We start from the raw sequence: 27368 nt of genomic DNA, 5'->3' as shown, positions 1-27368 counted from the left end.
GTGGCAGAGCTGAAGAGGTTCACCAGCTGACTGTTTATAATGCTCTCTACTTGCATCCCATTCTACTCCAAAACGTGTCAACAAGAAATTTAGTGCTATCTCTTCATATAAATGCAATCATACTAGTAAACTGGAACACTGCCTCTCCAGTAGAGGGTGGACTGATTTAACTCTGCTTTTTATACCTATACTTCTAAATCTGTATACAGAGCATATCAGAGCTGTAGAGAGAAAATAATTTAATTTTGTTCCCTCACTAACCACTCTACTGAGGTCAGTGCAGAGCACAGAGCAGGAATGTTTCAAAAGCTAGTAAGTTTAAAAAAAAAAATTGGATGTTCACATTGCACTTTGTATCTCTACTCCCGCTCCAATCTAAGCTAAATGTCAATAACCATCTTGTTCAAAGGCAGGTCAGAACAGTGGATGAAATACCTATTTTAGCCTAGATGTTACACGGCTTTTTGAAATAGTTTCAACCTGGTGTTTTTCCAGTCACTCAAAAACATCTCCAAAGCTTTAAGACAAATGGGACCTAGTTGGATATTAATCTACAGCAGCTTATAAATAAAGTAGCCGATTAAAACATAGTTTTTGTTTGCAACAATTTTTGTTGTTACAAATATTGTTGCAACAAGTTATTGTTGTTATTCTCCCATATTTTCAACCAGCTTAATGAAAATACAGTAGAACCTCATTGTTTCACACTTGTCACTGGGAGATTCAGTGTACATTTCTTCACTGTGACCATTTGACAACATTCAAGCACTAAGAGTTAAGCTAGGATGATGTACTTCAAGATATGCTCTGTTCTTATCAGTGATGAGTTATAATTCAGCTTTATCTCCTATTCCGGGATGTAAGTGTACTGATATTTAGTAGAAAAAAAGTCATAAAACGAGGCAGCACTGACACTCTCTTTGCTGGAATGTGGACAGATCCTGGGCCTAATTTTAAAGGGTGGCTTCGCAAGATTCTACTGTAATCTACACAAAATGTATAAAACACGGACCATTTCCAGAATAAGGCCACTAATTTTGCCATTGGCAATTAACAGTGAGAAACAGCAGTTAAAACACTCACTTGATTACAGAGGTGTTTTTGAGGCAATAAACTGTGGGAAGAAGTATAAACACACAGTCCTCTCATCCCTCCTCTTTCTTTTCCAGTAGGAGTATAGGTGTCTCTGCTTCCTGTATGTACCTATTCCCCGAGGAGAAATTTCAGTCTGTTTTCTTAGTGGGGAATCTAAACAAGTCCACGCTACATTTAAAGATGGGGACGGCGCTGTAAAACAGTAGCATTACAAGTTTCCCATGAGTCATAGTCATGACAGTCTGATGTCCAGATGCCCAGATTCGATACCAGCGCCCATAAAAAGGGTCCGAGATGGCTGGGCATAACATGTCGTTCAAATTCACTTCTGTGACCTAGGAAATGGACAACAGATTTATAAATTAGTAACATTTTGTGTTGCACTGATTCAGACGCCTAAAATGGTAATTTTCAAATTACCAGAGTAATCAAAAGTGTTTAGCTGGCAATCCTTTGCTCACCATCAGTAGGCCAGCTTTCAGAAGGAAAGCAGATCTGAAGGCAGTTGTGCATTTAAGAGATGGATTTATACACGTGCATAGCTGATTTATACAAGGTTTTGCCACTACTTGTGAAACATGAGATACAAATGGCCATTAGGATGTGCAATTAAAAGTTTGTATTCAAGTAATTTTATCCATGGGAATCTGAACACTTTGAAAAACTAGTGAGTGTTTTTACTTTGAATGTACCTGCAAACTATCCATGTACTAATGCACATTTACTTACCAATCCCAGAATCTGCAAGATGCTAAAATGATATACGAACATAAGCCCAGTAGACAGAAGAGCCCACCAGAAATTGGAGAGTGGTTCTGGAGTGTCGATGCCTTGAAAAGAAAGGAATACATTAGTATTCAGCTGAATTACTGTGTCCAAACACTCATGGAAAATCCTCTTTTCTCCTCTAGATGTTGGGGTATCTGGTTTTAGCTGATAACCTAGTGACTACTGTTATAGTAATTAATATTTGAGAACCTTACTTCTTACCTGGAGCATCTGGATCAGTTTCTTCCCTCCTTCTGCTCCAACATTAAAACGTACAGTATATTAGCTCATTAAGCTTGCCTATTTTCCACCAACACCAGTGATTTTCACCTCATTTACCTAATTTTTCCTTCTAACACAGAAGTACTAAATGTATCTAAAAGCAGGTTGTTAATCGTACTCAGACACCTGCTCGTTATGGGAGCTATGACTTTAGCATGCACAGAACTAACCCAGGTAGTGGCAATTACTGCGCAGTCCTGTACTGGAGCGTGGCTTGATAGCCATTTCCTATTTTATTGTTGGTTGACATCTATTCAAGTAATTTGCACCAATAATGCATAGGAACAGAAAACCTTTATAAAGTAGTCAATCCATTAGTGACAGACCATGCTCTTAAGTGAAAATTGCTGTGGAGATACTCTCAAATATACCCTATAAACAATTTTATGTTCAGTAGATATCACAGATGCTGTAAAGTATTTGTCCCCCTCAAATGAAGCAGCAGGTACCATAGTATTTTGGGCCTCTCCTCCTGAAAATGAGTTTTGGCAATTTAGTGAAAAAAACACAATGTCACATGATCTAGAGTTTACCAAAGAAGTAAGAATACTCTAAATAAAAGTACCTTCAGATGCAAGACTATTTTTAGAATTAAATAGTCACACATATAGCGAGAACAGAAACAGCTTACAGAGTTGTCAGTCTTACTAACAGACACGTTAATAAGATGTGGGGAAAATATTACTTTCCTTATGACTTTAATAACCTAGGGACACACACACAAAAAAGATGCACACTGTCATGCTGTTCAGACTCTGTAAAAAGCTGTAGACTTTCAGACAACTATAAAAATACACTGTCATTTTTATCTGCCTTTGCCTGCTCTCTGCCCTGTTAGATATTATCAAATGTTGATATGTATATTCATTACTCGATGCCTTGTAGCAGAGATGGGCATATTCATATTACCCTTCACTAGCTAGCACATTCCGCAATAACCATAAAGATTCAATAGACTTCAGCATAGGCTGTACAAGCCTACTGGGGACTGAGAATAACTATGCACATGTGTAGGTAGCTATGACTACTCACTACACTAAAGCTGGTATGAGTATGCCTATGTACGGTATCTTATGAAGGAAAAGGCAAATAACTCCTTTTCCTTGCTTCACCGCATCACCATTCAGTCATGCATGCTCTCTGTTTTAAAACCACCAGAGGACTGCTTTCTCCATCCTTATTGCCCTTTTACAATCCTTTCCTGCGTTTATTTTTCTGTAATTTTGGCTGTCATGCCAGGTAGCTACAGCAAAATCAATGTAATTTAAAGAGAAATTTCTGAAAGTTACAATATTCTTCCCAAAATTACCTGCACTTTACATTCTAAAGCAGTAGAGCTATCCATTGTCCACTGAAAATAACACAGCGGCTCCGTTCCTAGTCAGGAAAGAGCAAGAAGTTGGTTGTATACTTGAATGACAGCACACGTATGCACCCCATATATCAATCGCTCTCACTGTGACTTTAATAAACAACAACATTATTGTAATTTTACCCAAAATACAATTGCATACCATTGCTGTGATTTGATGCAGCCATGACAAAGAGGAGCAGGGAAGCTACTTTGAAAGCATAAGGCAGCTTATAAGAGTTCTTTTCCAGCGGGCGGATGAAGGTCAGAGGAAGTGTCTGAACTACAAGCAAAATCCAAAGTTAAAAGTGAACTTGATATGAATAACGGAGTCCTCTGTAGTTAAAGGGAGAAAATTCAGACTCGTCTAATACTTCTAACATACTTAGCAAGTATGATCTAAGAGCTGGGGGGTATCCTGTTTACAAACTAGTACAGAAAGCTTTACTTAAATAGCAATGATATTAATTAAACTCTGCTACCTGAAAACGTCGGTAAGATGGCAGATACATGATACCACCTGATGTATGGTTTTTCATTACAGATAGTGAGGGAGGAAGCAAGTAGCTTTGGTGTCAGAGCTTAAGCGACCACAGCTCTATTACCAAAGTACCAACTTTAAGTGACCTGGTCAAGCTATACATAAACTTTTGTGCTGCCTCCCCAGCTGTAAAGAAAATGTCATTTGACTTGCAAAGTTTTTAGTGTTGTCTTTGCAGTTTTAGGTGCATTTTTAACCTAGATGCAATATACAAAATAATACTTAAATAAGTTAAGCTATCTAAAACAGCTCCCAGGAACTGGCAGAGTAGTGCTATACCATATTTGTTTTCACATGAACTCACCTGGTTGACATTTACTTATGTTATTTCAGAAGTATTCTATAAAGCCTGAGAACAGATGGTACTAGACTAAAGAGGTAAACATTCAGAAAAGCTAGGATTCAGAGACCTTGATATTTGGGGGACAACTTAGGGGCCTACATTGTTTCACTAGGCAACGTGTAAAACTCTAAAATAGACAAGCGGTCCTAGCTATGAAACAGGCTTGGAGGAAGAAGGCAGTCTTTAAGAGATTAAGTAAATTGCCCAAGATTACAAAGCAGAGCAATGGCATAGTTTGGCTTTGAACCCATGTTTCTCGTATCCAGCTCGAACAATCTAGTCAGAGAATCATGTTTCAGCAGACACTTAGGAGAGCTGTTCAGGTTCTTCCAGCTAAGAATTTTGCACTACTACATCCTCTTTTTTTTCTTGCAAAATTAAAAAAAAAAAAAAGTTACTCTCACACTCCACAGACTTCTGATCTCACCAAATAATAGAAAATCCCCCTCGCTTGCTAGACTTCACAATCCTGAAAACAATAGTATGATATTCAGCAGTGTCATTATCCAGACATCGAGGGACAAAAAGGAAACAACGACCTCCACACAGAAACATTTCAGAGCGATCTGGATTCCCACATGTGTTTTGGGATACTAATTTTAAATTCATATCTGGGATATTCTGTGAACATTTCTCATTAGATAAATAATCGCTACAGATTCTACCTCTCTGCAACAGTGCTATTCAACAGATGACTGTTTAACAGGCCAGGGTGATCTACTTTCCTTAGCACACAGTCTGTTAACAATGGCATACAAAAAGGAAAACTGAGATCCAACTGAGAGGTTGTTTGAACGGCCTGCGGTGGGTTTGTCACAAGCTATTTGCTGCTCACATGGGAAATCAATTTCGATATGTAGCGGTGAGCTTCGCCATCTCTCTATTCACTACGAATCACAAGCAGTTCTTATACGGTATGTTAAGCACATTCAAAAAAGTTTAATCCGACTGCCAGTCTGGCACTAATCTCATTCTCAGAAACGCTCATGCCCCAGACAGTTGAGACCATTCCAGATCAGGGGCATCCAAGTAGGCTGTATATTTGCTCTTGTGTTGAAATACATGGTAATGGATATTTCAGTTTAAACTTTATTATTTCAGTAGCGCTGTTGGGAAGGACTTAATATGGATTCAGGAGATTTGGGTTCATCATCTGCTTCTGCAATAAGAACTCATGTGACCTTGGACAAGTCAAATAGTTAATTTTGTCATCTAGGCAATGGAAGTGTGGCTTTAAAATCTAAAGATCAACAAGGAACAGAGACTACATTTCTTTTATACTTTTTCCCCCATGAAGTCTTGTGCTAGTTCTAGTGTCCTTACTAATTATTTATTTTTATTCAAACTTCTCAAAAAATAGGCTTGTGAAAATCTTTACAGAATTTAACAGAAACTAATACTCTTTTGTATTTCCATCTAAGCATAAGGTAGTAGAAAATTACTCTTCTTTTGATTGCAAGCGGAGATTTATTTTTTTCCCCTGCCCAAAATACAACCAAATCAGTTTACTCTCTCCACAGTGTGGACAACCTGGGTTTGAATTGTGAATTTTGCACACCCATCTTAACAAAGAGGATGCTGGAGACTTAGCTCCCCCTGCAGTCTAATATGTCTGAACCATACAACGACGCTGTTTGACACTGAAGTGACACTGATACAGAGGCCTCTGACTAAGCATAAAGGATATTCCTGGAACTTCAGGTACATCTGTTCACACATCAGATTGCTCCATATGCTGGAGATCTCAAACTGTAAGAAGGATTATCACCTGAACTCTACTGCTAAGGAGTAGCCACATATTAACTCTTATTCCATACCATTGTGGAATGATACCATTTGCTCACAGCACAAATATGTGGCTGGCATATTTCACTAACAAGAGACAAACAGAATGATCTCTGAATTACCGTACTTCACTTTTTCTTTGGATCATTTTTTACTTCACTTCACTCAATAGTCAAGAACAAAAAGAAGGTTACAAACTTATAGTATAGTAAGCGCAAAGGATTATAAGTGGCGGCTGCTGCTGTAAAACACAAGAGATTCACCAGAATGAAACAGGCTGAATTTGTTCTGAGCATGTGCTAAATTGTATCCCACTGCTTGGCATCACATCCCTAGGTTGTCAATTGAAGCTACTGAACATCCAGACCATGCATTATGAGCTTCTATTTCCTAAATGAAACAATGCAGCTCTGCTGGACAATGCGGCTGAGGGCACATCAACACTAGAGGGGGACAAAGCATCGCGCTTGAGGAACACGTTCTACATTACCTTCTCGGGGTGATGATTAGAAAACCCCCTGTCGGCGCAATGGTTTAGGATTCCCACACTTACTGCAACAGTACAGTAAAGTGAATGCAAGATAGTAATCCTGTTTGAGCAGACAACAAGCAAGCTAGCCTATTTTACTAATGTGTGCCACTACAATTCATTAGAGCTTCAAAATTCCAAGAAATTATCTAACTAGCTGATTAATATTTACCTGGGATCTAATGATAAAAAGAGATCTTTTCAGCTCAGTTTAAGGTGCAGTACTTCCCAAGAAACATCCAAGAAGGCAAAAGTCTTGAAAACAACATAAGCCTTTGGGCAAAAGACCATCTTTTTATTCCCCTAATTCAGGGCCTGACGCTGTTATCCAGGATGGAACTCCAACATATCACCAGAAGCTATTAAGTAACAACATACAAAAGAGTAATATATACTTCAAGAAAAAGAGCAAAATTTGTGGTAGCCATTAGGCACATCTTGTTCCATTGGGTGGGACGAATTCAACATACAAAGGGCAAAGTGCCAACCTACCTCCTTTCCGCAGCAGATAGATGGGCACAACATAGAGCATCACATGCTGGATGTAGTAAATTTCCATTTCAAATGGGAGCTGAGGAATAAGGAAAACATTTGTAAATATTTTTCATTATTAACACCTGAGTCACAAGGAACCATTTTTAAGAAGGAAAACTGCTCCTCATGCCCCACAAGAATCCCTTCATTTAAGTTCTTCTGTCACCTGTGTATATTAACAAAGTGATGACAGACATTAATGGTCAGTGCTTTGAAAACGCAGCTATCTGTACCCGTCCCATCCTCCTTGCCGCTAACACAATACAGTGCTTCTAGCAGAGAATTCGCAAAATTAGCCAGCAGCACAATAAAGGAGGAATAACATAAGATAACATAAGCTTGCTCTCTTCCTTTTCCTAGTTAGCATAAATTACCAACAACAATGCAAAAAAGCAAAGTAATCAAACACCCCCCCACATGGCAGCAGCCTATTTACAAAAAAAGTTAACTGCTAGCTTGCAAGTGATAGAAGGCTATAAAGCAGATATTTTAAAATCATTGTAATGAAAAATAAGTTATTGCTGGGAGAGCCTGTGCAAAAATTTTCAAAAGACCTGATTTAGCAAACTGCACACATGTGCAAAACTACTGCGCTTCTCTTAAAACCAACAAAATTCAAAATAGACGAATACCAGTCAATCTTCAAGCTGCAGAAGAATGCATATAAACAAGTTACCTGTTAGCAGATGAGCAATACCTGATTTACCACTAACAACTTTTGAGAAATTACTGTTAGACATTTGTCTGTTTAGTTGAATTCATGTTACCTCTCACAGGAGAGGTCAGACAGACTGTGCTAAAATAATACTGTTCTAAAATTAACCTGAACCAGAGCCCAACTAATTCTAATTCTAGCTCTGTACGAGTTAGAAAAAGTAATACACTATATCTGAAAGTTATTCCCATCTCCTGTAAGTGTTTTTGTCTATATCCATTTGTTACAAAAAAAAAAAAAAAAGGTTCAAACTAGACCATAACACATTTAAAATTGAACAATGGCAGGAAAAATTCAAATTCAAACTTCAGAATCCAAGTTGTTGTTGCAGTTCACTTAAAAGGCTGAAAAGACATACTTTTCTAATATATTTCAGATGTGAAAATTGGACAATACCCTTACTTGAGTCTGAAATCTCACAGGAATAATGCAAAGCCAAATCATTAGCTTTGGTTTAAACGCAGGCTCATTTTAAATGCTAAAATGCTAAAGTGACTCCGGATGCAAGTATTACTATCATGGCTTGTCTGTTCAAAAAAAAAAAAAAAAAAAACCCAAAACCCCCACAAAAAAAAAATCTGCATCAGCAGAAGTCAGAGATGGAAACAGTTCAATTTTCTTCCTAAATAAGTCAATAAAGAGCAGGTAAATACTACAGTGATGTTTTAAAGTCTACAATTTTTTTAAATCCAATTTTGAATGTAAAAGCTGTTAAACCCAACAGCTGGATTCCATTAGTCCTGGCATCCCCCAGCTGAATACTTTAAACACTATCAGTGTCCTGATTGCAAACTCCAACATGTTCAGCCAACTCTTGGGAGAGTAAGCTAAAGGATCTTCCATACAAGCTGTTGGGTTAACTTGCTCCAAGTATTCTGTATCAAAACATAAAACCAACCAAGATAATAGTATGCAAAAGCAAGAACTTCACAGAAATCCTGAAGTTTCTTCAATATTAATCTTTCTTTTGTCTCCTGTATTACCTGTTGAAAGACACCTAGGGCAAAATAAGGAAATCAAACAAGAAGATTTGAAAAGAGGCTAACGCAGCTTTAGTAATGGAAAAAAATCCCTGTACCTCTCCCAGCTGGAATACGCACACTTCAGAAACAATAGCTCCTAATAGAAACAATACAACACGAGGCACTCAGTCCCTGCCAAGGAGCCTTCTCTAGGATCCTGTGGTTTCATAAGGGCTTCTGCACTCGCCGAGTTGTGAGGGTCAGTTACACAAACATCACACTCAGGACACTTCTGAGAACAGAGTAACAGTTATTTTGCCGCAGTAGTGTGGACAGTAACTTTTTGTGTAAAACAAAACTACATTTTTTTGCTGTGAAAGATTGATTGTTCTGAAGCCCGGCTAATTATGCAAGTGCATTTCCTGGTATGGAACTGACAACGCAGACTTCTCTGTACAGCCAGGCACTCAAGCTGTACAGCCAGGCTACAATAAAGAGAAAAGAACAAACACAAAAGATTAACTGTAAAGTGGTACAGAACAACTGACTCATCCGGCTCTAAAGGTCTGGTGTGTAAATTGTTTTATCAATAAACACTCATTCACAGATAGCAGATAGGTATCTTGAATGTGCAACAAGAATTTGCAAGTGGAGACAACACAGAAAGGATCACCCGTCAATCCAGGATTTTAAAAACCTCTTCATGAAAACAAATCAGCAGTTTAGAATGTGATCAAGTTTGAGATATCCAAAAATCAAAGCAACACTTATTCACAGAACACAAAGGAGCTCAGAATACTGCCTCCTGAGTTAATTCATCATCAATTCATTTGATGGTATGCAGCTGCAAAGGCCATGAGGATCTAAATCCAGACTCCAACAAACTAAAGTAGACCCTTGCCACAGGCCCCAACAGACGTGTCTTCTCCCATCAGATGCCTTTGGTGGAACACAGCAGCCACTCTCAAGAGCAACAAGGAATTCCCTAGTAACAGACCAATGTCTTGATGGTATATTTCTTTATCCACACCTGTCCCCACAGTCAGAAACACTGAATGTTCATTACCAAGATGGACCACTCTGAAATCTGTATATTAATTTTCAATCTGTTTGCTGACTGTTTGCCCTAAACTCCTCTCTCCCTTGCAGGCTGCTAGCATCACTCTTCCTGCATTTCACCTTGTTTCCCTTCTCAGGGCATTAAAACAAATAAAGGTACAAGACAAAATGACAAATCATCCATTTCTTCTACTAACTCATATTCTAGGCTCTTAACAGTCTAAATGAACACAGAGTACAGGCTGCCCTGTTACTCAAGATAATAGGTTCTTTTCCTTTAAAGGTTCCTACTCGAAGAAAAATCTGTTCATTGTCCAGTCACTGGTTTTAACATTGGTATAAAATCGTGCTATGTTCAAAACACAACCTAATACTGACATACACAATTCTTCAAACAGGCATACCATATCCAGAGTACTATGTTAGCATATTTTGAAATAAACATTCAGACTATTCAGTTTTTACGTTTTCTGATGAAATTTTTGTTAGAAGATATATACGGTGTTTTGTTTTTCCAGGAAGAGTTCGGCTCAAAGTAGCCACATCTGCTGCTTGCCCCCACATCAGCCCAGTATGGTGCAGATTCAGAAGTGCCACATTCCCAGGAGACTTGCTAAGGGCTCACTGGAGACGTACCAAGAATAAATAGTGAGCAGGCAGTAAGTTTTCATCCCAGGAACAGGTAAGTTACGTTCAGTGGTCTAGCTAAACTCTTAGCAGCCACTTCTACTGCTTGTGAGACTGCAGAAAAGAGAAACTATGTGATGAAGGATTAGAACTCGTCTCTGTCTTTTATCTGAGCAAGAAAAGTCACAGCCATCAACAGCAGTCCTCTGAGCACGTAAGGGATGCCCTAACTTAAACCAGCTATTGCCCTAAGGAAACAATTAGGTCTTTCCATTGACTGCACTAAGATTTAGAAAAAGCTCTTCAAAACTATAGGCTTCTGGGCTGAACTCTATTCGAAGTGCTGATATTTAGATGCGAGTTCCTCCCTGCCCTGCAAAGTGTGGCAACTAGTGTAAACCCACTTCAACTCAGCAGTTGGTTTTCAGTGGAATAGGAGGTTGCTACTTTGCTCTATTTTCTGAAAGCAGTACTCCTCCCTCTGTTAATTATTTATTCCTTGGTTTTATATTTGCAACAACAGCTCAAGCACCGTGTTGTGCAAGAACTCTCCCTCCACCATCCCCTACAAAGACTGCAGGGTATGACAGAAAAAGGGACAAAAGTCATCCAACTCTGCCCTTTTCTATAGCACACCCAGCAGGAAGGCTAGGTGTCTGCAGGAAACATCAACTGGCATTCTGTACCAGTAGCTTTCCTAGACACAGTCAGTAACCCAGATTCATAACTTATAATTAAGGACTAGTTTCCTAGACAGGGTCAGTAATCCACAAATAAACCACAAGCAGATTTTTAAATTTAACCTGAAAAGCAAACCACAGTATATGGGAAATGGGAGATAGGGGCTGTGTGCGCGCGCGCGCGCGTGTGTGTGTGTGTGTGTGTGTGTATAGCTGTACAATGCAGAAATCATGGGGCAAACAGCTACTAGGCCCATGTAACAGATGTTGGTTACTTCTCAACATACTCAGGATAGCAAATAACTTACTTGGCAGAGGAGAGACAGCTGCCAGAGAAGTTTAGGAGAATGGTCTAAGGACAGACATGGAAGTCTTTAAAAAGAAAAAAAAAATCCAAAACAAAAACACAAGTGGCCTTCAGAAAACAGATTATTTCCAGTCCTGCTAGGACTCATTTCTCAAGCAGACATCCAAACTGGCAAGTAGCCAAGAAGTTGACCAGGGCTCAAGTTACTGTTACACTATTCAGCCAATTTACAGCTCAGGCACCAGTTTGTCCACCTGGCATAGATCAGATAAGGGATTCCCACATACCTGAGTGAGGCAAAAATAAAGATATGCTAATGTTGGCATTAATGTCAACAGCAAAGCCACTTAAAATAAGTGAGTAACAGGGCTGTAGCTAAGTATCGGGCACCCATCCGTGTGACATCTGTGCTAAGGTCTCAACCAGTTTCCCCAGATTTTATTTGCAACAATTCCTTTTCTTATATTTTAGGGGCAGCTTGTTGCATTCAGATTTCCTGCCATACACCTGCTTGTCTGTAACTGATACAAATACATATTGACGAGTGTCATCCCCCCCACCCAAAAAACCCTAATCTCAATTTCAAGTAGGCATCTGCCATCGTCTACACAATCCAGTCAGTAGAGAGAATTATAATATAATCCCTTAAGGTAGCATTAATTGATCAGTTCTATCCAGTTTTATCTAGTTCTCATTTTCAATTAATCCTATGAGGGTGGGCATATATACACAGAGGGAGAGAATCAGAATCTGCATCTGCTACCAAAGGGAAGTGTTAGCATGCACAAGCACAGTCATGAGATTTATAAAGAGAATCTGTTTGTGCTGAAGATTAGTAGAGTTAAGACATGGTGGAACACAGGACTAGGAAAAACACCTTGCTACAGGGATGGAGGGGATCAGAAACATAACAAAACAAGAACAACAACTATATTTTTACTAGTATACAAATGCCAGAAAATCCAGCTAGGGCAAACCCCCAGGATTCCAACTCATGACATACCCAAACGCTGCTAACTTGAGAGGGAATTTTTTTCTTGGCCTGTCACTACAGAGGATGAAGCTGACCAAGAAAGTTAGGAAAATGCAGTTGTTCAATGCACTGCTGAGCTCAACGGTATGCGTTTATTTTAACTTTTATTAGTGTTTTCCTTATTTGACCAGTGCTAGATTTGATGTTTATTGTATCTCATAAAAAGGCATCCCAGTCTCCTGGTCACTCAATCTGATCGTACAAACCAGCTTACATGTAATGACTCTAGGGACACAATCAGGCATCTGTAGAACTGAGTCCAAGATAGAAGATGTCAGTTTGGTACAATCTCTCAAGGTGATGGGAAGCAACAGTCTCCTGTTTCCTTGATCTCACTGATCTCAGAACTCTCTCCCACCTACCTGCCCAGAAGCATGATCTCCCTCCCCCACTTTTAAATGAGTAGTTGGGTCAGGTGTCCAGCTTCTCATGCTCTTACTTTCTGCCAGACACTATCTATTACAACTCTTTACAGATGTAACTAGCTATACAAATTTTTTATATCAACCATGTATACAGTAAAATATATGTCTTAAAATATCACAAAACTGAAATAAAAAGTTGAGGCATAAAATGATGACCATTCCTGACTGAGTCAAAAGCTTTTCAGGAAGGCATTACAAATCAGAGCAGAGGAGCAGAGAGCATGGACAAATTTATTGCACTTTTTTTCGAACTTCCGACTAAGTGTTAAGAGTTATTCAGTGCTTTCAGGAAAATGTCATTGCAGACAATTGCAATGACAGTTATAGAGCAGAATGCGTGTCTACCAAGAGATAATTTGGGCCAAAGCTGCAGTGCTATAAAACATCACCCATATTATCTTGTGCCAGAAGACACACAGAAAAGAGACCGGCCTAGCAAGCAGCTGTTAAGCCAAAAATATCTTAGAGCTGTATTTATTCCAAAAATATTTTCTCTTGGACATAGTCCTTTGGCTCCTCTACCTCTAGTTAAGGGCAGAATTTTATATAAGTAGTCTGTATTTTTCCTGTTCAATCACTACTGCCCAAATATAAATGAGATCTACTATAATATCAGAGAAAATACAAGCTAATGATTTATTAAAACATTTCAACATTAGTATTTTAACCTTAAAAGGTTACTCCTAAAAATCCGATAGAAATCAGAAAGCTACCTAATTTGAAATATGAAATGAGAAGTATTCGATTATCAAGAAATCATATTTGAATTTTTCATTTAATGCCCTTTCTATTCAGCAGTAACTAGTTTTAGGAAAAACAATTGCAAACTGAAAATAAGCATTTCTAGTATGAAAAAGAATATGTGTAGTTACCAGATTAGGAAGGACAACCTAAATCTTGAAGAAACTCTAGGCTTACGCTACTGAATACACTGAAATCTGAGAACGATGATCAAGCCTTCTGTGCATGTGTGTCTTATGCTGTATGGAAGATTATTTCTAACGTGCAAAAGCCTACAGATGAATGCCATTAATATCCTTTCTCTGGTAACTAAACCATGTCTCAGTGCAAAGTTTCATAGTCTTAAAGAAGGGAAGGAAGAGACCATGTACAAATCCATAATAAAATCTTCAGTTTTCAGGTCTCCTAGCTACCAGTGTGGCCAATCAACATATCATCCATAAAATTCAATATGGAAGCAGATTTTTATACTTAATCCTACTAAGACTGTCAAGATTTGCAAATGGACAACCACTTGTAAGATCTGCAATGGCAACTTCAGACTCCAGTAATACAGATAAGTAATAATCTTGCTAATAATATAATTAATTCATATGCTATACAGATACAGATATGAACATTTTATCCAGACACCATATATATGTAAGCAGGTAAAGTTAAGAGTGAACACTATCTTAGAAGAAACATTTAAATAACTGCAACAAAAAAAATTCTTGCAAAGAAGTCAAAGGTATCTTTACTTGAAAAAAAATGAGCAAGCATGTGTACATACATACATACGTGCCCATATGTGCATGCATAACAGCTCTTAAAAATAATCCTTAGAAATATTTTATCCGGCTCAGATTCAGGACAACTTTTCTTAGCATTAATTCTTGATAGGTTTGAGTATTACTAAGGACACCAACAGGCTAATTTTTCTTCCAGAAGACAGGAATTTTGTGGCAGTTTTGAAAACTTGGAGGAAGAAACCCTGCTGTGCCTAATTTGGGGGGAGAGCAGGTGACAGACACCAACAACACTGGGCATTTTCCAGGCCTGAGGAATCTCCCATACTCACGTGTACCCATTTCTAGTTGTTTTAGTCTCCCACTACAGCATTTTAACCATGGGCCACATGCTTTCCTTGAAGCTGCTTTCAAAGCCATCATGTTCACTGTCAGTTTAAAGATCAAGGTGGAACCGACAAAGAACTTTGTTCCACACTTCCACTCTCCACGTTATTAACTCTCCACATTGATTTATAAGCACAATCACAAAAAATTCCAAGACTAGTATTTTGGATCCATTCTAGTGACCTGTACCAGGAATTTACAGGCTGGTAAAGTGGACTGTGAATTTTCCTAAAACCAAATATATTTACTTAGCATTCACTTTGATCGTAGGAGGGCTGTTACGTGACTTCACTCAGGAAAAAAGCTTATTGATTGAGGTAAATAACTTGAAGCAAAAAATCTAATTCAAACTATCATCTGTAGGACTAATAGCTCCCACCAGGCTGAAATAAAAGACCATATCTATAGCATATTCAAAGGCTTAAATGATGCTGACAGGCATACATCTACTAACAATCTAGCCTGCTTCAGTACCAATAATATCAAAACTTTGGCAGCAGAGATTTCAGCACCAACTATACAACTCGAACCCTGAATATGCCCTTGTATTAGCAGCCTACACAAACTGCATTGCCACATCTTCACTGGTCTTGCTTGCCAAAGTTTCCTAGATTAAACCTACCCTGGTTACGATACGATGCCACGGCTACATTCCTGAATGCACTGCTGCCACCCTACAAAAGAGCTTAGACTTTTGAATTAACCTAATCATGTGAAAGATATAAACTACTTTTTTTCATTAACTTTTTTTCCCCCATAATCAATTTACCCTGTAAAACACAAGGACAAAAGGTAGGGCAGTGTAGCAACCGACCTCCAAAAGAAGTCACGCTTGACAGCTCCATCTCACAACTTAGCCATTCTACAGTCTAACCTTCTTTTTACACTTAAGTTTTATTTATAGTTTTACATGCACCTGCTTGAAAAGAAACTAGTTCTTCAGTTTCAGGCATTCAATACCGTTGTCTCAAACACCGTCAAAATACTTACAAAGAAAAAATTGCATTTCAGAAAGCAGTTTGTTTGCTCCAGCAATGTAGAAGAAACACCTTTTAGATAGCTTTACAAAAAGGACTGGGATGAAGAAAGGCAGCTACTTGCAAGTGTTAGTAATCTGACTACCATATTCAAAGTGGCAAGTTCTTCATAGTAAAAGAAGCAACTCAGTGATAATCTAGTACTTCAGAAAGATCTTAGCAAAAGAGCTAACTTACCTGCTTTGAGTGAAACACTCTCATCCCATCGTTTTCTCAGTGTCTTAGATATCTCTTCAATACACAAATCCAGCAGGTATTTATAGATCACTCAGATTCATTATGCAAACAGTATGTATCCTGCTGAATTTAATTAAGAGGGAGGAAATATTTGCAGAAACAAAGATATGGGAATAAAGAAGTTTTCCATGGCCAGTGAATTTACATGCAGCAAGAAATTTTAACTGTCAGAACTTGCTTAGTATTTTAGAAGTATACCTCCTAAACCAAATCTGTGTCATTTAGCCACCTCTAAAGACAGCTCAAGCAAGGGTCAAGCACGTTTCTAGAGAAAGCATTGTAGAAACACACACAAGAGAAGGAAAGGTATAGTACACTCACCAGACGCGTGTTAACAACAGGAAACAGCAATGCCAAGAGGGCCCCATTTAACATATGCATCTGTAACCTTAGAAGAGAGATGAGACATTATTTTCACAGATTGGAAATGAAATGCAAACTTTTTTATGTAGTATGTCATATGTATATGTTATGTATAGTTATGTAGTATTTTATGTAGTATGTCTTTCATAAACGGTAGCAAGAGATCTGAGAAAATTCTGCTGGCTTGAATTTGAATAAAGCCACTGTTAACTGCAATAACCAGGATAAAAACTCTCTTTAAATAAACATTTAAATAATTTCCTGAAGTAGGACTGCTTTCTAGAATGAACTTTGGATTCCTAGAAGGTTTGGACTGCCTGTTCATATTAATCCTGTTCATGGTCCAGGCTGCTAAATGGTTGAAATTGTGCTGTTCATTTTGCTTTCAGAGCTTAAAATAGATATTTGACGAAGTTTTTACTTCCATCCAACTCCATAAACGTACGTGACATCAAACTAAAGCTTCAGGAATTTGGAAGAAGTCTGATTTTTGAGTCACTTAAATAAAAGAAGAATTATATTTGTCAAGATGCAACAGTGAATCCCAAGAGAAGAACAGGGAAAGAAAGTAGTATTTAACTTACAGTGCTGTATTTCGTACAGCTTTCAGTCCTCTCTCCCTGAACCACTGTTGCATCAGGTGCACACAGAAGTAAGGTCAGAACTGTTTAAGTTTACTTTATATAAGAGAGAAAGTAAGGCATAAAATTCATTATACAACCACTGCCTGTCATAAACTCTATTAAAAATTACAAAGTTTGTAAGTAACTTGGGGGGGGGGGGGAAGAAAAAAGGTATTACAATTTCAAAACAGTTCTTCAAATGTCATTTACACATTAGGACCTCAGAAAACAGAAAGGCTCATTCTGAAGAAGAACAAATACTGCAGCCTCTGCCCTGCAACCAGGCCTTTGCAAATGCATAGTAACTCCAGGATTTCCTAGACACCAGACTTACTTTGCACGCTCTCTGAGATGAAGAGGCACTAGTACTGTATCTCTGTATTCAGCCTACTCCCTGCCCAAATAAGGAGCAGCAGGGAAACGTTGCAGCCAGACAGTAGCACCTCCAAAACAATTCATGAGGCATGCCCCCAGCATCATATTTTCCAGGCACTGCCTAGACCAAGACAAGAAAGAGACGAGTGAACTGTCATGGTGGCAACTACAGCCATTCCTGATTATCATTCTGTCTGGGAAGTCCCATGACCCTCCCCACAACATGACTAGTGGTACCCCTATCATGCAATGCACGTGAGAGAGGGCCTTTGAGAACAAGAACTCTAAGACCCTATAGGCACAAACCTATTAAAAGTATGGGCTGTTTACTGGACTCTACTGCACTAGTCCATTAGACCACTTCCTAAAATTAGTAACGATAAGCAATATTATAGAAAAGATTGCACACATTTGAGAAATAGCCAAATCAGTAAGAATTTGCTTTAACTATTTAACTTATCTCCACATTTTAAAAAATAGACCCATACTGTACATATGGCCTTCCATGAAGATCAGCTACTAGTTTTCAGTGAAGATAATCAGAAAGTACAAGGCACATGACATAAATTAAACAAGCCCATAGGTTAATCTGCAGAAGGACACCTGTGCTCTCATCAACTAATGGATGTTGTTAGTGAGACCAAAGCCACCACCAGTACAAAAGAAACAAGGGTAAGTGGACTCAGCACCCACAATTGAAGCCATGATCCTTTTCAAGGTCTCATCTTTCAGTCCAACCAGTATGTCTTTCTAACTAAGGGCTGGATGCATATCTTAATATTTTATGACTTAAGCCATGATCAACTTCTAAAGCACATCATGCAAGTAGACAGAAATGTAGCAAGGACAAGGCATTACCTGAGAAGAATCATTGCAACCCGGCACGGAGGACAGGCAAGAAAAAAAATCTGAAACATTAGGAAAAAAAAAAAAAAGAAAGAAATTAATGATACAATCTTATTTAAACTCTATTTTGTACATCTTTCTTCCCCAGTTTTGTATGTCACAGATCATTTCTAACTAGAAGGACTGTTTTACAGCAGAGCTGCAAAAGACTAAAAATCATGAACAAATTAAAAGGTCTAACATTACCTACATATACAAGGATTTAAGCAGTATGAGCAGCATCTAGGATTCAGCTTCTGCCAGTTCCTAAGAAGCAAGTCAAACTCTAGTCCATTTGAAATTCTGTCATTATTAAATATATATATATATATTTAGATATAGATATATCTAACTCTCTCTCAGGGCTTTTTGTAAAGCAGATTACTGTATTACCAATCACTTAGATCTTCAAGAGCTGGGTCCTGCACTGCTGAGGCAAAGGAGAGCTTTGTCATCATAAATGCTTGGTATTCAGCACAGCAGGGACCTTATCATGACCGGAGGATATCTCAGTATCCGTTCTATGGATAACCTTAGTAGTCATCTTTAAATACGCCTGTTGCCTTATTTCCATAGAGTATTTTTGAAGTACTGTTTAAATTTCACCAGTAATTAACTAGCTATTTCCTAAGATGAAAAGTAACATAATGCAGTGTGAGCAGCATATATCTGTTTCTTTTTATAGGCCAGACTCCTGTCATAAATACAACCTGGTTTAAATCTTTATGTAATAAAATATTGTTGATTAGCAACAGTCTCCCATCCAACTTTCAAGGATAACCGTCATCCTTTGATACTGTTGTCCAAACCTCTCACAGCAACTTAAAACACTTCATATCAGCAAGTTTTACTCAGAATACAAAGAAAAAAAATGTGCAAGTGTTCAGTGCTAAATCCTCCCCCCCTCCCCCCACCATTTTTCTTTAATATTGCCCACTACTGGGAGGAAAGGGTGGGGGGGAAAATCCTACCTAGTTTAGTCTGCTCTGTGAGAGAAAGTATTTCAGTGAAAAATGGATCATGCTTTTTTCTTTGTTTCTAAAAGAAGTGCACAATAGATTATTTCATTGTCAGGCTACTAGTCAAATCATTAAATCCCTTCAAGTGAGAATATCTGAAGAACATATCTGCTTTGGGGACAAGTTGGATAAATTCAACAAACATATTTCTTTGAAGTGCTACAGGGCCTACCTGGCCAGGTAACTGATAGATGTTCAAATTAATTACTATCAGGTCATGTACTTGCTACAGCAACAATAGAAAGGTTGAAGCCTGGATCATTCTATTCAGCCCTTGTGTCTAAAAGGGCCTGTTATTACCATATGAATAAATGTGCACATTTCAAATATTTTATTTCCAGTGCAGGTTCCTAATATACAGCCATTTATTTCTCTAATCAACTTGTATGTTTTAATTCAAGTCCATCAGTCTCAATAACAGTTTAGAATGTACACACACTCACAGGAAAAAAAAAATCTTTTTCCTTAGTCGTACAGAACTCTACAGTCTTCTATTCAAAAAGCAAGGCATTTCAACTCATCAAGGAAGGTTAAAGAGTAAGCGAACACAATGGATGCATGATGACAATCTGCTAGTTGAGGCTTTCTTTGCAAAGGCAAAAAAAAAAAAAGTATATACCACAAAATCTTATGTGAGGTCTATATATCACCTTACACATTAAGGCCCATATGGCTTCTGGGAAAAGTGTCCAGCACTTACTAATTACATTTCATTATTCCATCGTTTGATATTTTTGCAACAGACTGTCTACTAACTAGACTAAAGTTCCTTCAGCTGTGGAGTATATCCCTTCTGTGGTGGACCATAAAATTTTCCCTTCTGTGGGGACCATAAAAGTTTTCTACAGGTCTTTTATAATACCTAGTTTTTCCCATGCTCTTTGTATATATTAGTCAAACTTTTTAAACATTCCATGAGATAAGGCACTTAGAGTCCTACTAGTTTATTTGAAGCTTTAAATTCAGGTATCTTATGATTTCCTTACATTCATAAGTATGACAGAAGAGAGGTGTTACATTAGAAGCACTGTTCATACTTAAATGAAGAAAATTCTACTCCTCCAGTACATATTTTATTTTTTCTTTTTATCTCCTACATCTTAAAAAATATATATTTTTTTTTCTCTGTGTACACAAAATAATCAAAACAGAAATGTGTCTTAATCACACCAGTCATTTATTTTTCTGACTGCAGAGCACTCCAATTACTGAACAGCAGAGGAAAAACTAGAGTACAACTCTATGTACCAGCTGAATCTTAGTGTACCAGCTGAATCTCACCATTGTGGTGAAACAATAGCAAGTATTTAAAAAGTATGGTCGTAATAGTTACAAAGATTGAGACGAACACATCAGCCTAATCAAAAATACTTTACTGCCTCAGAGACAGGCAAAAAAGAGAAAAGGATTCACAGCTGCTCATTTTCAGGTCAGCTCTACAGCAACACACACAGTTTCAGGATTTGTGATGGCAAAAGAAATATTTACTATTTTGAGCATGCAAGTCCCTCTGTTATGAGGGATCTTTCAGAAAAATGTGCTTGACTTCCATTTTTGGAAAGGATAGCAGGGAATTTAACTAGAATGTTTATGTTAAAACTTAAAGACAGTGGAATAGATCTTCAAATGTTTCAGCTTTAGCAATTTAATATCAAGCACTCTCTCTCTAAATACCTACTTTCCATGATAAATAAACCTCACCACCTCTTAAAAGGAACGCTTTACAGACCCCTTGTATCAGATTTACAAAAGATTATTTCACAGAGTACATTTAAACATTAGAGAGCATTATCATTCAGCTCACATAGTAATTAGCAGCCTGAAAATATCTCGTTCACAGCAGACACTCATAAGCTCTAACATATTGAGTGTTCACATACTCATCCCGTAATAATATTACGTTTCACTTTCATACTGGAAACACCATCCTTAGCCTTTAGGTAGAAAACAGCCAAGTCTTATAAACTGAACAATATCATATTAAGTTAGTGACATGGCTGTGAAGAGTACCCAGCTTCTGTTTTCCTGGTGAAACTCTGAAGGTTTTACTTGCTCAGACTAGCAGAGACAATAGCCCCCATCCTAGCTGATACGTTGCAGACACAAGACAACATCTCTTTTAAAGTACACTGAAGGAGGCTCTTCCACACACGTTTTTATCTGATCATCATTGCATACATTCAAGGCAGAATAGCTAAACTTTCAATTTAGAAAAAAGCTAAAGAAACAACCTCAATATCCCTCCTCATTTTGCCAGATGTGTTACCCATTACATTTTCGCATGTTACAAAGGAAAAGAAGGACAAAAGAATTAACTGGAAGCCCAAAATGTACAAAGTAACATTTTAGAGAGGAAAAATAAGCTATAAAACATCCATTGTTTGACATGCTGAATTCTGGGCACAGTTCTAGTCATTCCCTTCCCTCTCACTTCTATACACACGCCACTGAAAACACAGCAGATTTGGGAAAGGGTTACAGAAGTCAACAAGAACGATCAAAATATATTGAATAGCTTCTATACATGGATCAACTTAACACATCAAGAATCTTCAACCTGAAAAAGATTTTGGGTGATGGGAGTGAGAGAAAGAGAAGATACAAAATCGTGTGTGGTCTTAGGACTTGTTATCCGCGCGTTTCCTTAATGCGGGCACAGCACTGCGAGTCAGGATGCTTGAGAGACAGAAAGCAGCGTTTCAATCTTTCACCAGCACAGGATCAGGAGATTCTGAGATTCTTTTCAAGTAATAAACTACAAAGAAATTCAAAACACTGGTAAATCTGCAAACTGAAGTTCACTTCAAGCCTGAGGACCCAGAATAAAACAGAAGTCAGAAAGCCAGTCAAATTCCTAGTTGCTCTGCAAGGCCATAAATATCGTCCATCCCCATGGGAAATATTTCTGGCATGAAGAACTGCACGACCAGCACTCCCTCTGCACAAGCCCAAATACAAAGGTCACACCAGAACACATGATGGGTCAGCAGGGCTGTTATAAGTTGTAGACTGTAAGGAAGAGGCAGATTGCACTGCCTAACTATTCGTCTACTGAGAGGAGACCTGAAAGAGACTAAACTCATGGTTGCATTGAACCAACCCAAGAATCAGCCTATTCCACATTTCATTTCTTGAGCCATGCACCAAGAAAGAGGAGAAAGCTCCAAGTGATATCTGTAGGTCTGGGACACACTGCAAAGAAGGAAAAGGATATTTTCCCCCCTGCACTAATATGCTTAAAAATTTTCTAGAGTGAACATGTACGTGATCCAGTCATTCAGTATTTGATGGAGTTTCCAAGAAATACCATGTCTGAGTTCCTTAAACATCAGAGATCATTATTTTCTTAAATCTAATTTATTAGTCATCTGCATTACTGTGGTAGGTAGTAGAGCCTGTATGTAAAAGGACTATTCTGAAGACCATATCAAGATAATATTGCATGAGTTCATTCAGGAAAACTCCTGTAATCACAAACAGGATCACATGAGAGACTACAGAGCTGCACAGGGATCAAAAGACAGAAACATCATGACCTAGAGCAAAACGTTTCTTCGTTTGGACTTAGATGCACTGTTCTCTCTACGAAGTAAACAGAACAAAGTCTATAAGGATTCACACCACTGTTAAGTGAGGTCAATGGAACATTTCTTTCCCTTGTGTATCAATCCTCTCCTCCCATGCAAAAAGCACAGAGAGATGAAAGGCAGTCTTCACTATTCCTATGGTAATGTATGAGAGGAGGCATTCTGTAGGACTTCAAAATTACTTTCAACTCTTCATTTGTCAACTAATCCAAAAGGAATATTTTGCAAAGTATGCCTTCCCTACCTTTAATTTCCTGGCAGCATTGGCAAGATAGCGATATGTAGCTATCACAAAGTATTACATTTGCCCTCCACAAATTCCTGCTAAGTTCCTTCCCTTTTAATCACTGGAAGCAAGCATAACCACTCAAAGGAAATAAGGAACTGGGAAAAACAGGTATTTTGTTTTATAAATTCATTTTTAGAGGTCAGAATTTACAAAAAAATTACTCCTTGACATTGCAATAATATCTCTAGGTAGAAGTCAAAAATAACATTCATGGAAAAAAGGCTAGATATCCACTGAAATAAAGTGGTATCTTGCAGCAGGTTTAGGGGCTTTGATTGATTCTATCAGTTTTCCTAGGGGCAAAAATATTAAAATGCATCCACATCTCAGAAGTGTGAAAAAAAATCTAATATTGGAACAAACACCTAAAATTCACAGAAGACCGCAACTTTATGAAACCACAATGAACTATGTTAACATTAACCTGACAGCTCACTTAATACGAACTAATTTTCTAATCTGCATGCACTATGGTAACCCCTAATAGTATTTTCACTTCTTGCACTTTAAAGCATTACTTATGCTGCAATTATCAGATCAATTTTGAGATATCAGAGGTTTCCATTATTTGATTTTTCCAGTTCATACAGAAATAATTTTATTCAAACAATCTTTCACAGTTTGCAAATCTAGACTTCAGCAATGCGCAAGCGCACCAGTATGAGTTGGAAAGAGGTGAAGAACACAGTCAGACACACCTAGTTTTCTATTTTCCATTTAACTGTATTGCCAGATTGGACATGGTAAGAAAGGAAAGGAATTGGGGGGCGGGGGGGGGAGGTTATTTGTTTGTTTGTTTGTTTTTTAATCCAGCGGTGCCTCTTTAGTACATTTGCTATGAATCACTTTTGGTGGAGGGGGAAAAAAAAGGCCATGATGCAAGCAGATTTTCCTAAATCAGCATTATTACAACCCCAGCATACTCAGATGTTGAGAGAAACTCAAACTTCAAGATGTAAATGTCCCAATATGTTGCCGGGCTACTACCTAGAGTAGCTAAAATTTACTACTTTATTTCTGCAGCTCTTGCATAACTTATGTTTTCCATGTTATGGAAACTATTAGGCTCGCTGGCCTCCATAACAGGGTCCGACCCAAGGTTCCTGCTGAGGCAGAAGTTCGAAGTCAGACTGGAGAGAAATAAAATTTAGTGATACACGTGCGGTAATTACAGCTCGAGCTGGGGGCCTCTGAAGAGGGACCCCGAACAAAGAAATCTCTGGGCAATTATACCCTTACAATCTAAATTCCCCACCCCTTAAGAGATAGTTTGGACCAATAGTAATAGTTAGGTCTGGGTTCTTCCCCTTCTTCCTTGGGCCCCTTCATTGTCTCTAGGCAGGCTGTTTCTTTTCTTATCTTCAAGGTTGGCTACTCCTGCTGTCCATGTAACTTCTTTATCCCTCCAGCTTGAACCGGCTCTGGGGCCCCCTTTTACTTATCTAGGTAAAAATTCACAGCCCGAGGCCTAAGGCTTCAGCAAATTTAGCTACTAATGCTAAGCAAGTTATGCTAAGCAATTAATTCTAGACAGCTTCAGTCCAATATTCTCTAACATCCACTTCATTACCAATACTGACTAATTGATTGCACAGCTCTTGTTACCACTTTATGGGCAGCAAGCGTCCTATAGTCCTATGAGCTAACGTTGCATCACTGCTAAGGAATTTACATACCCTACTAATTAAGTTCTGGAACAGCAAGTTAATCGCTGTAAATGTCTTGAATATTTCTGTAAGGAGCTTGGTTTTCCCCTCTTAAAAGGATACCCGTCTTCCTTAGACCTCTGGTACAACAAGAAAAAATGTTACCGTTCCTTTTTCAGGAAATACTCTCCAGGAGTGAAAGTAAGAACTGGCTTGATCTGATATAGCCTAGATCAGTTGCCTCAGATCCTTTGCCTTCTGCAAAGGGAGACTGAGAGTAAGAACTACATTGGTTTGATTTTTATTTGTTATTGCTATTAGACAGATGTTTTTATTATGGCAGCTTTTATGAAAGTCTTTTTGACATTCTTTTATTAATTTTTGAGCTTAAATTTTGTAAATTGTCCAGTGTTGAGGCTAGAGCAGTAGAGAAATTAAACAGAATAATAAAGGAGTTTGGGAGATGTCAAAAATAATTAGTCTCAGTGAAGGTGACTTCTAGATACATGTACAGGACTATTGGAAAATATAGCTCGTATCACAGATATCACAGTTCAATAATTGTTTATGAGTATTTCCATTATTCCAACAGCTACACAAACTGTATATTAAAGTGCATCTGCAAGCTAGACACAAGTCATTAAGTTACACAGTGTATCCACAGGTACTCAGCCAGCCCGGTTATTTCATCCCACAGACAAATGTGACACAGGTAACACTGATTTCCTTACCATTCGGCTTTTAAAATTAGAAAGTCAAAATCAAAATTCTGCACAAGCAGTAATTCATTTCTTCAACAACTTCACAAAACACATTTGCATCCCTGAAAAAAGCTTACCTGAAAAACTTACCTGTGAACTACATAGGTCCTTTAGCAATAGCCTGCTTTCATTAAGTTTGGTGAATTGGTAAATTGGTAAATTTTACCACTACTGTCACTGGAAACAGCATTTTCTATTTTTGAAGCAATAATCAGGTAAAGGTAACTAATGAGAGTTTTTATCTTTTGCCTTTCCAAGCAGGAAGTCTGACATTAGTATTTTCATTTGACTTTTGTTTCTTCAGAGATTTCAGTTCAGCCAGTTAAAAACTAAATCAGTATTAAAATGTTTATATCAATTCTTGACATTTGTACCCTTGCTATGCACTTTTGGTCCACAACTGACTATATAAAAATACTGCTTTGCAAGTATAAAGCTAAAGCAAACTTCCTGGTAATCACACATGGGCCTTACCTGCATCATAGTGACCACGTGACATGGATTCAGCAGGTAAATGACAGTCTTGGTAGCAAACTTGAACCCCACCTCCAGCCCAAAGACAAGACAGAGAGCCACCAGTAGCAGACTTTTGCCCAAGCTCTCCTGCTTAGCCTGGGGCTGCTGTAGCAGATGACCCTCCAGCTCCCTGAAATGCAGCTGCCTCAGCTTCCACAAGGACAGAAGGATCTCCACAAAACCCACACTGAGGAAGACCAAGCTCTCCAGCAGACGCTGCTGCCCGGAGAGAAAGGCAGCACACTCTGGCCCTCCATTGCCAGCAAAGTTGGGGTCCACCCCCCCGTACAGCCAGCCCAGGAGGTTACGGAGGCTGTAACGGGACATGGTGGGATAGCGCCTCTTCTCCTCCCCGTCACTATCTGGCAACAGGTAGGAGCAAGATGGAATCAAAGCCAAAATGCTGTCGGGCTGACGAAACATGAAAGGTAAGGACGTCCCCTCTGTAAACTCCTTCCCTCCCGAGCTTCAGAAGCCAGCAGCCCAGCTCAGAGCAGGGCTAAATTTGGGGGTTTCCTCTTGACGCCAGGACGGTAACTGCAAGCAACAGCCTGCAAGGGGAGAGGAGTTACAGATGAAGGGGGTCACTGAACGGCGCCGCCAGCCCCTCGCCCCCAGACCCACTACCCTCCCACCCCCGCTAACGCCCCTCGCTCTCCCCCGCCTGAACGTTACAGGACTGCCCTTCTCCCCGGCCGGCACCACCACGCGCCCCGCCCCGCGGCCGCCTCTCTCCCCTTACCCGGCCCCAACGCCGTCCTGCTCGGCTCGCTCCCCTCGGCCTCGGCCTCGGCCTCGGCCTCCCCCACCTGCGCCCCCCGCCCCTCGGCAGCCCTGCGCGGCCAGCGGCGGCCGCTGACTGGACGCCGAACGCCCGCGATTGTCCGCCGAGCGCCCGCTGATTGGACGCCGAGCGGCCCCTCGCCCGCGCGCCCAACGGCCGCTGCCCGCGCGCCCAACGGCCCCTCGCCCGCGCGCCGCGGTCGGCGCCCTCAGGGCAGCGGCAGCGGGGGCGGATAGCGGCTCCGTTAGCGAGCGCGGCTCAGAGGCGGGCCCGGCGCCCCCCGCCCCGGGGCTGGCCCTGGCGGGCGGGGAAGGAGGAAGCAGTGTTCCCCTCAGCGGCGGCGCCTACAAGCCC

At 39.3% G+C, this 27368-nt stretch overlaps 1 protein-coding gene across 1 annotated transcript; it reads right to left on the bottom strand.

Annotated features, from left to right (window-relative positions):
- LOC136995606 (transmembrane protein 164-like) lies at positions 1-26840 on the bottom strand. The gene is made up of 6 exons (XM_067316824.1): positions 26189-26840; positions 18386-18435; positions 16488-16554; positions 7187-7265; positions 1825-1925; positions 1-1430 (listed from the first exon to the last, which is right to left on the bottom strand). Exons 1-6 carry the CDS (start codon positions 26651-26653, stop codon positions 1224-1226), a joined length of 969 nt encoding a protein of 322 aa, XP_067172925.1. The 5' UTR covers positions 26654-26840; the 3' UTR covers positions 1-1223.
- Positions 26841-27368: the final 528 nt, after the last annotated feature.

The sequence above is a fragment of the Apteryx mantelli genome, unplaced genomic scaffold, assembly GCF_036417845.1.
Source record: "Apteryx mantelli isolate bAptMan1 unplaced genomic scaffold, bAptMan1.hap1 HAP1_SCAFFOLD_132, whole genome shotgun sequence".
NCBI classification, from domain to species: domain Eukaryota; kingdom Metazoa; phylum Chordata; class Aves; order Apterygiformes; family Apterygidae; genus Apteryx; species Apteryx mantelli.
This window is presented reverse-complemented; position numbering and strand designations above follow the sequence as displayed.

Bases quoted from the DNA above. Each gene is read 5' to 3' on its own strand.
- LOC136995606 (XM_067316824.1), bottom strand. From the start codon at position 26,653: ATGTTTCGTCAGCCCGACAGCATTTTGGCTTTGATTCCATCTTGCTCC. The intron at 7,266-16,487 runs GTGAGTGTACTA...CTTATTCCTCAG, and splicing joins CTGTTGTTAACACGCGTCTG to CTCCCATTTGAAATGGAAAT. The intron at 1,431-1,824 runs GTAAGTAAATGT...TCCATTTCCTAG, and splicing joins TCTTGCAGATTCTGGGATTG to GTCACAGAAGTGAATTTGAA.